At 44.5% G+C, this 10,000-nt stretch overlaps 1 protein-coding gene across 1 annotated transcript in view; it reads right to left on the reverse strand.

Annotated features, from left to right (window-relative positions):
- Positions 1-3,639: 3,639 nt before the first annotated feature.
- The window catches only part of LOC132458252 (protein jagged-2-like), a 13,937-nt gene continuing 7,576 nt past the window's right edge, over positions 3,640-10,000 (reverse strand). Inside the window, exons 3-4 of the mRNA XM_060052826.1 lie at positions 9,826-9,979; positions 3,640-6,421 (exon numbers count right to left, since the gene is read on the reverse strand). Coding sequence (XP_059908809.1) covers positions 5,841-6,421; positions 9,826-9,979 — 735 coding nt within the window. The 3' untranslated portion in view covers positions 3,640-5,840. The remainder of the gene's footprint in view (positions 6,422-9,825; positions 9,980-10,000) is intronic.

Genomic DNA, 10,000 nt, shown 5'->3' on the forward strand with positions numbered 1-10,000 from the left:
GTATTGTATTGAGTTGAGCTAGTCAACTGACTAGCTTAATTCTGACTGTTTGAAGTGTATCATAGTTTAGCTAGCTTGTGTTAATACACTCAGTTTACTAGCTAAATGCGATTAAACAATTAATTACAATACAAATATAAAGTTAGCAACGCTAATAAATGTCATTTGTAAAATATGTGTTATCTATTAAATGTTATTTCGTCTTGTGACGCTCAATGAATGAGTGCGAATGTTCATGAACCTTCCTACGTCATCGTGGACGCAATCGTCCATTGCCAGGCAACGTTTGAAAAGATCGTCTGTTGCCAGGCAGGTTTGGAATTTTCGTACGCGGATTACGTAGGCGGTACAATTTTCACCCCCGGGAAAATTTGGTGTGACAATGCCACTGGTGGCTTTGTATACATTTTATTCACATAACTATATCTCCCTACTATTTTGTACAGTAGTTCTCAAAGCTGCAAACTTGTCGCTTTTTCGGCGACAATCGCCGTTTTCTTGGTCAATTTGGTCATTCACGTGAATCGTGTAGAACCGGAGAGTTTTGTTTTGGGGAGGGGGGGGGGGGGTCCAGAATTGCGAAAAATTATTGGATCATTCTTATAATTGACATTTCTCTGGGCCAATCGGAATCTCAGCACTTGCTTCAGAATCTTTCTTATAATTGACATTTCTCTGGGCCAATCGGAATCTTGAAGCACACAGCGCCAACTGAGCTCGCCATTGATTGAGACGGTCGCCTGGCTACCGCGCATGCATGCGGCCAAACAACGCAAGAGAGCTTGCGAAACACTCGTCCAGAGGGGTGTTCCACGAACGGAGGTTTAACAAACACTGAGTTAACGCTGAACTCTAGGTTGATTTACCCTGTGCCGACTAACCCAGAGTTTTCGGTTCCACAGCAGCGGTTATGCATTAGTTCAAATCAACTCGGGGTTGGTTAACACAGGGTTGTGCGCGTCCACGCCAAACCTAAAAAGACGTGATGTATGGATCATGGAAACCCTGATCGAAATGGCGAAACGGGCCGCTTATTTCAAAGAAATGGAACTTCAGGTTCCCCTGGAGAGCTATGACGAGGAGAAGGACATTATCACAAGAAAAGGGAACGCTAAAGCCTCTGCAACCCAGAGAACCAAAGCCTGGCAGCGGATCGCTGACCGCGTAAATGTGTTAGTTACACGTCAAAAGCATGATCCTTAATATTTCAGCCATGAATATATAAATATCCCAGTTAAGCATTCTTAAAGATCCTACCACATAACCCCTTTCTTCTAAAATAATATGTACTCCGATGGCTTCCAAGCGGTCAGCGGATCAAGTATAAAAAACATACAAACTGGTAAGCTTTTCCCACCATCGTATTGGTATAAATTTAAATAAGCCATTTTTTTAAGCCAATCGTGAAAAGGCCGACAGTCGGCAGACTGGATCTGGCCCTCAAATTGTCTTGACCCCGGTGGAGGAGCTGTTAATAAACATAAATTCAGGGCGCCCTGGCATGGAGGGGGTACCTGGAGGTAGGCCTACCTACCTCCTCAGAGATTCAGGGGCCATACCCCACTGGTTGAATGTAGGTTTTTGTGTTTTCTTGTATTTTATATATTTTTTGCCTTCAAAGTAGAGTTTAGATTTTCTGCCCGCACCCGAGCCCGAACCGAACCGACCCGACCCGCGGGCCGGGTCGGTCCAATATTTCCCGCCACTATCCTCGGGTCGGATCGGACCGGGCGTGATCAAGCTTTTTTTTTTTTTTTTTTTTTTTTTTTTTTAATCACTATTAGCTTAATTGGTACGGGCAAAATTGTCTATTAATCAGACGAAATATTCTATATAGGTAGATAATATTCTTAATGTATACAAAGTTGCAGAAGTCAGACTACGAAATTGCAAAAGGCAACGTGTCATGCGCAGTTTTCCTCCACTGGCAAGCGTAACACCGAGCCTTGTAAGTCTTTTCATTTGGATGTACGCTACGATCCAATTACGAATAAACACACATTTAGACTACACGTGTTGTCCTTGTTGCATTGTTCATCTGGATAATTGTTAACCAATTTCTGTGATTCACTTCAAGCAACTCAAAATTGTTGTTGACAGCGTCAGCTATAACCGCCAACATATTAAGAAATGGTCGGGTTTAAATCGGTCGCGGGCTCATCATTACAGTTAATGTACCGGGCCGGGCCGGGCTCGAATGAGCACGGGCTCGGATAGGGTCGGGTTTGATTTTTCGGCCCGATCTAAGCTCTACTTCGAAGTAACACATGCAAACCATGTGCTTGCCACAGCGCATACTATTCCAAAAGTTTATTTTTTTGGTAACTGGGTAGAAAACCTAAAAGTGACAATTCATCAACTTCACAGATCAAGATGGATTAGTGCGTGTAACGATCAAACATTCTCCAGTGGATGCAAGTCCACTGGAGACTATAGTATAAAAGAGAGACTATAGTATAAAATAGTCCTCCACTGAGGACTAATTTATACTTTGTGTTGTAAGTGCCTCTCGGCATAGTACTCAGACAATATTGCTGTTTGTATGACAGGAGGCCGATACAAATCTTGGATGGGTCATCTGAAAGGACTGAGATGTGCTCAGCATCTCCAACATTATAGCCTAGATAAAACTACCTTTTGCAAAAAACGGAGGGCTACGCAAATAGTCTGGAGTGAACTGAGGCCAGGTCCTCGATTGGTAGTGTTGGCTATGTAAGGCTATTTAAATATATTAAAGATTTGCGTGAGAATCTATAGGCCTATCTCTCCACTCCAGCAAAAAGTCATTTGATATGCCAAGATGTCGAGCCGTGGTCTTATCAATCGCTCCCGGTGGATGCACGTATAATTTGCGCTCCGATATCAGCAGTTCTCTCATCAAAAGGGGCATGCCATTGTGAACACATGAAATCTGCGGTGAACGCGGGTTTAAATACCCAAAACAGGGTTATGTTTCAAACTTAACCTGCGCAAAACCTGCTCCGACCAGGTTTGATTCAGAGCATATGTTTCTATAGCAACTAACATACCGTGATCCTTTTGGAACGGAAAACCTAGGGTTACAGCAAACCCTGGGTTAACTTACCCGGTTATGTGATAAAACCGGCTTTGTGGAACACCTCACAGGCTAAGAGTCAAAAACATTTTTTTGTGACAGTTGTAAATAAAATATTTTTTATAAGCCTCAAGGATGTTTTGACTTTGATTTTTGAGAAAGTATGCTGAGTTTTGTTAAGTCACGCTCAGACTAGTGTAATTTGCATATTACAATCCAAAAGAAAATACCCCCGCGACACTGTCACCTTTTTTCCTCTGAGGAATTTGCAGGTCTGTTTTTCACCAAAAAAACCTGAAACAACTTGAGTCTCACATTCTTATGCCACCATACACCAACAGTGCAAACAGGAAAATGGCAACCAAGCGCGCGGTCCTTCCTCCCTCACTTTAAGAATCATCAGCCGCCACTGTAACATATATATATATGTATGTTTTTTTTGTATTTTTTCAAAACATTGCAAAAGAAAGACTTCTTCAGACCAGCGCCACTCAATTAAAACCTTCTCTTCAAACATGAACAGAGCACATGAACAGAACTCCTTCATTCTCGAGCACGAAAAGAAATGCATACAAGTCAAGACATTTGGTATAAAATACTTTAATAAATAGTAAGATCGTTCTAAGAACAAACAAACCAAGACTGCCAAATTCTGTACAAAATAATAAAGTTTCTGCACATTGAAAACTGAAAGGTGGTCGATAAAGTTTTCTAGTCTCATTCGGAAACGAAGCACTGAAAGGTTGTGAATAATTCAGAGTGGAACAATGCTGAACTCCTTATTTTAAGTGTGAAATAATAACAGTATTTGCGTGGATGATTTAACAACAGTCTGGTGTTCCGAGCGCAGAAACACAACGCAAACGCAACAAACCACAACATCGTCAGCAACATCTTGATCCCTTCTTTTGACCAACATCCAGATGGACAGCCGGGGTGAGCGGAAAACCAAAAGATTCGCAGTCTTACCCGTACCACCAGACCCACCCCACCCCCCCCGACACACACACGGGCCTTATCTTCCACTTATTGATTCAAATGTTGCGACTGTTTTGAATTTAGATTCAAGAGTGAAGTCTCTCTCCCTGCCAAGCGTCCGAGAGCTGGCGGGCGGCTGGATTGTCTTTTTGGATCGTTCACGATTCAAACTTTTACTCACTTTGACAGGGAGAGAGGGGGAGGGGGCTTTTGCTTTGAAAGGGCTGTCATTGTCATGCCTGCTGTTGGCTCTGGTCTCAGCGTGGTGGGTAATGGGGATTCGTTTCTGGGTGAGTAGCATTGCTCCTGGGCACCAAACCAGACTGCTCACTATGATAGTTTCTGATCGGTTTTCCCTTGTGGGCTTTTGATCAATAACCTGGATCTCTAGAGTAAAGCAGGAAGTCTCTGTGTGCCATTTGAACTTTGAGCGGTTGGACTGCCAAAATATCAAAGTAAAATGGCTGCCAAAGCTTCCCTATCACAGAACAGAGGGAAAAGACGGATAAGAAGGCCTCTCATCTCCTACTACACACTCTGTGCTGCTGAGGGGTCTGGGGTTTAGGGAAGGTCAGAAGAACAACACTACCTCCAGCCCCTAGCGCACATCTCACTGCATATCTTTCTCCTGATCCCGAACACTGGAACAAATAAACAACGACAAACGACATCAACACAAACATGACGGTAGTGGTTCGTTGTCATGTCTCAGCACTGCTCGACTGATTAAGTAGGATCGATGATCATCAATAATCAATCGTCTGTACTGAACCTCGAAGTGTCCACGGACACGGATATTCGGAATGACATAATTTGGACAAAAATTAAAACGAAGAGAAATAAAGATGGAAAAACTGCCACAGAATAATCTTATTCTTTAAAATAGCTATGATACAAGGTGTGACTTAAGTTACTAGATTGAATTATACACAGCCATTTGGATATTTACATATGTACATGGCAAAGATCTTTCTGCTAGTTGGATGTGTCCCTTTATATTCACTTAAACATGGCGTCGCCAAAACTCAACACCAAACAGAAGAACGCGAAGGCACTTTCTATCCAAGCAAATACTGAAAAACATGAGCACTAACAGGTTGAAATGTTCTGTGGACTATGACAAGGGTAACATACAATCCTCACAAGCCTTTATACAGTTATAGATGAAGAGAAAAACAATGTTTGCGAATGTAAACAAAACTTACCCATGCCTGAATTTTTTCCACGGCAGATTTTTCAAAGTCCTGATATATATGTCTGTGTATAAAACCTGCTGTGTTTTAAACAGACTTACAAAAGGGTCCAGGTATCTGAGGGGTGTACAAAAGGCCCACATGTTGGGGCTAAGGCCCATGTGACTCCTTTTAGCCAATGGCCGGTCCTCTTGAAACTCAAGGGCGGAGCCTTGGTCACATGATACATAAATGCTCTCAGGATGCATTGTGGGTAAACAGCAGTCCGAAGCTGTAAACAAAAACAAAAAAAACAAAAAATGTCAAGGAAGAAATCCTTTCTTTACGTTGAAATGCAGACCGGTCCTGAAAGCTGCGACATCAAAATTCCTTCTTTTTTGCAGGGTTTTTTTCTTTTCTTTTTCTTCTTTGGTTAAAAAAAAAACAACCCAAAAAACAAAACGTGTCCGGCTCGCCAACGCAAACCTCAGAACGGTGGAACAGAACAAACAGAAGAGTAGAACGTCATAAATCTTCACTTTTGGTGCTTCAACGGTTGAAATGTCCGGACCTTCGGCCCCGCCCCCCGGCCCCGCCCCCCGGCCCCGCCCCTGGCCCCGCCGCCGGCCCCTCCCTCATACGTAGTGGTCCCTGATGTCGTCGCAGAGCTTGGCGGCGTTCAGGTTCTTACAGCGGTTGTCCTTGGGGCTGTAAGCCGTCCGGTGGGGCCCCTTCAGCGGGCGCGTCGTACAGATCAGCCCGCCGTTACCCACAATCCCTCTGTCCATGAGCCCCGCCATGGAACCCTTGGCGTTGGACGGCTTCACCCCCGGCCCGTTCCGCTTCTCCCCGGCCTCCTCGTCCTGGCCCCCCCCCTGCTGCGCCTCCTGCTGCGCCGCCTCCTCCTCCCAGCGGCCCGCCCCCGCCGCCGCCGCCTCCTCCTCGTCCTCGTCCCCGCCCCCGCCGTCCTCCGCCCCGTCGCACGCCCGCTCCAGCATCAGCTTGCGGGTCTCGTGGCGGGCGTCCTTGTGGCGGTTGTCCTTGTGGGCGTGGCCGGGCGCCAGCGGCTGCAGCTGGTTGTTGACGGTGCGGTCGCGGGCGGCCAGCTCCGCCTCCCGCCGGTCCTTCTTCCTCTTGCGCGTCCAGCAGATGCAGACGGCGATGCACGCCACCCAGAGCGCCCCGAACACACACACCAGCACCGGGACCAGGTAGTCTGTGGGAGGAGGGGGGAGGAGGGGGGAGGAGGGGGGAGGAGCCGATGGTGGTAGATACACCCACAATACCGGTCACTCCATCTATCACTCTAGCCATGACTGTATCACTCTACATCGAACTCTTTATATCACTCTATTCATCACTATTTATATATCTCTATCAATTTGCAATTTCAAGACTCATTTGCAACCCCTGTCCCTGGTTAGGCCTTTACTAAAAGTTACACACGAATAAAATACAGAAGACATAATATACAGGAGAAATAAAGACAAAAACAAGGACAATGATTAATGTGTGTGTGTGTGCGCACGCGTCCACGCACACACACACACCTTGTGTGTGTGCGTGTGTGCGGGTCAATGATCACAGGGATTATTCTGTTTCAACCATTGTTTTACTTGTGTGTTAAAAACCTTGAGCTCTGTCAATGTTTTAATTTCTGACGGTAAAGTATTCCACAGTTTAGTGCCTATTGCCACAAAGGATGATTGTCCGAATGTGGTTTTGCGTGCTAACGATGCTCAGGTTTGTTACCTTATTTCTTAAACCTTTGAAAATAAGTGTGTCTAAATTATTTCTGGTTACCAATGACTGTTTAAGTGCAAGATCCCTATTCTTCATTAGTTGGTGAACATCCTGATTTAACCACGGTAAAGTCCTGGAAAGACGTGGATTTCTCAATTTCTGAGTGTATTTCCGTATCAGGGGCCGTATTCACAAAGGATTTTAGGGCTAAAAGTAGGTCCTAACTGGCGAATTTAGGAGTAACTCCTAAAAATAATGGGCGTGTCACTCTTAAATTTAGGACTCCTAACTTTTTTCACTAAGAGCAATTCACTAAGTATTTTAGGACTAAAAGTAGCACCTAAGTCTAGGAGAGCTTAAAAGTCCTCAAGAGGACTCCTAACCCAGTAAGACCTATTCACAAAGAATCGTAAATGCCTGCGAGACGAAATGTTAGGGTATTAAACTTGTTGTGGAGTTAATCGCAATGCAATAACATCCCCGACTAACAGGAATAATCCGATTAGTCCCGAAATAAAATGTTTGGCCACACTACGTTATTTAGCAACAGGTGAAATGCAACTTTTCAATGCTGACGATTTAAAAATATCGCAACCATCAGTCAGCCGTGCCATAAACTTTCCTTTGGACATTCAACAATTACACAGGATCAAAGCCAACTTCATGGCAATTGCAGGTATGCCCGGTGTGGTCGGTGCTATTGACGGGACGCACATAAAAATAATTGCGCCATCAAAAGACGAGGACGTGTTCGTCAATAGGAAAAAAGTGCATTCCATCAACACGCAGGTTGTTTTTGATGCAAATTTTAACATAGCCTACTGGATGTTGTTGCAAAGTGGCCTGGATCTTCAGCTACCCATGATTCGCGCATTTTAATGGAGAGCGGTCTGAGGCAGCTTTTTGAGATGTACCAGTTGGGTGTCACTTGCTGGGAGACAGTGACTATCAATGCAAGACGTGGCTCTAGACACCCTAAATCCATCACTTACATGTTAAAGTATAACATGTAAGTGATTACGCATATTACGCTTAGTCCTACGTGTAAAACACATCGTATTGGCTCTTTGACGCCTTTTATTTGTTGAATCCATATTTATTATTGTTTACTGATTTCTTCCATATATGCTAGAGCACACAAACATACACGAAATGTTGTGGAGAGAGGAATTGGGCAGATGAAACGTCGGTTCATGTCCTCCACGGCGAAATACGCCTCACCCCAGAGAGGGCAAGCACAGTCATTACTGTAGGCATGTGCCATTCTACACAACCTCTGCAAGCGGAGGAACATTCCACAGCCAGACGATGATGATGATGATGATGGCGATCAACATGACAATGAATTTGGCCGTGTGGAACCGAGTGGACTGGCATTTAGGGATCACTTTGAAAACACATTTTAGGTAAACACCTTGGCGCAAATCAGTCAACACTTGTGTAGTTCATAACATTTCTTTTCTTTTAAATGTTACGTATTTTTATTGTTTGCTTTCTCTCTCTCTCTTGAACGTGCAGGCTACAACGTCATTGTCGTGGTCTGCACAAAATTGTCATCATGCGTGTATTCTGCTAACTGCACTATAACTACTTAATAGGGATTAATTTCTAGCCTAGGCTATTTCCTTGTTTTTCGGTGATTCAGTGGGCTCGTCTGAACAACCAATCACCGAACTGACTGCTTCTAAACTCGTGCACGAGAATTGACGTAATCCATAGCAACGGCGCGTCACTCTTAGTTCACTCCTTGTGATTTATCCTTAAGTAAGAGTAGGTCTCAGCGGCTTTGTGAATAACTTTTAAGAAAAAACTCCTACGTAAAATGTTTTAGCGATAGTTAGGAGCACTCCTAGCGGTAAGATAAAATGCTTTGTGAATACGGCCCCAGATCAGTAAATGTTTTCATCATTGTATCCCAACAAATGTTTACATTCTGAGAACACAACATTAATAGAAATACACTCCAAAGGTGTGTCCAGATTCATTTCAACACATTTAAAACTCTCTCTTATATAAATCATTGCTCCACCCATCAATCTATCTTTCCTAAAGCATACATAACCTGGTACATCAAGCATATGTGTTGGGATATAACAGTTAAGCCACGTTTCAGTCAAACATAAATAATCTAGATTGGAGACTGTAAATAGGTGTTGAACCTGATCTTGTTATGAAATAATACTTAGAATGTTCAAATGTCCTCCTACAATACCCTTTGGTTTGGTCTTTGAGTCCCATATGACCTTTGCATGATTTACAGTCTGGCAGAATCAAAATTGTCTCTGTTTAGCTTCAGCGCGACCACTGTGTTTGCAGGATTCACTGATTGCATCTTTCACTGCATATTTTCTCTCTGTTGTCGTGTGTTGGTATGAGCAAGATGGTTCCGGCACTGTTGGTAAACTAAAGTCGGCAGCATGAGGAGTGGAATCCCGGGTGTTCTGTCGTGGGTCAGGCGGCAGTTTCAAATGGAGCCGGTCCGTGGACTCCTTCTCTCCTGTGGAAACATGCTGCACCTGCATTGCTTCAGCCGTGTCCAATGTGCTCTGATTGATTGATTGATTGATTGATTGATTGATTGATTGATTGTCTGGGTGAGAAGTGGAATCACTGTGGGCTCTTGGTAGATCAGCAGACGGCTCCATGTGGAAAAAGTCAATTTTCTTCTGTCCCTCCGGTGTCGACATGACGCACCAACGTTGTTTCGGATGATTTTTCGTTCGTTTTTTTCATTTTCGTTGATCTATCCCTCCATCTCTCCATCTATCCCTCTATTTCTCTATCTTGCCTACCTACCCGTCTATCTATCCTTCCATCCGTGGACTTATCTTATTTATAGATGTGTTTTTGTGCTTAGGGGGCGGGGCTATGACTTACCGACGGGCGCCGTCGTGGTGACGGTCTCCACCTTGACCTCCACCACGGCGAGCATCACGGGGCTGTTGGGCCTCTTGGAGAGAGAGCCGATCAGCTCGGTGGCTGCCTGCTGGATCTGGGCGCGGTCCTTCACTCGCCCATCCTGCTCAAACGACTGGAGAGAGAGAGGGAGAGA

The sequence above is a fragment of the Gadus macrocephalus genome, chromosome 5, assembly GCF_031168955.1.
Source record: "Gadus macrocephalus chromosome 5, ASM3116895v1".
NCBI lineage: Eukaryota > Metazoa > Chordata > Actinopteri > Gadiformes > Gadidae > Gadus > Gadus macrocephalus.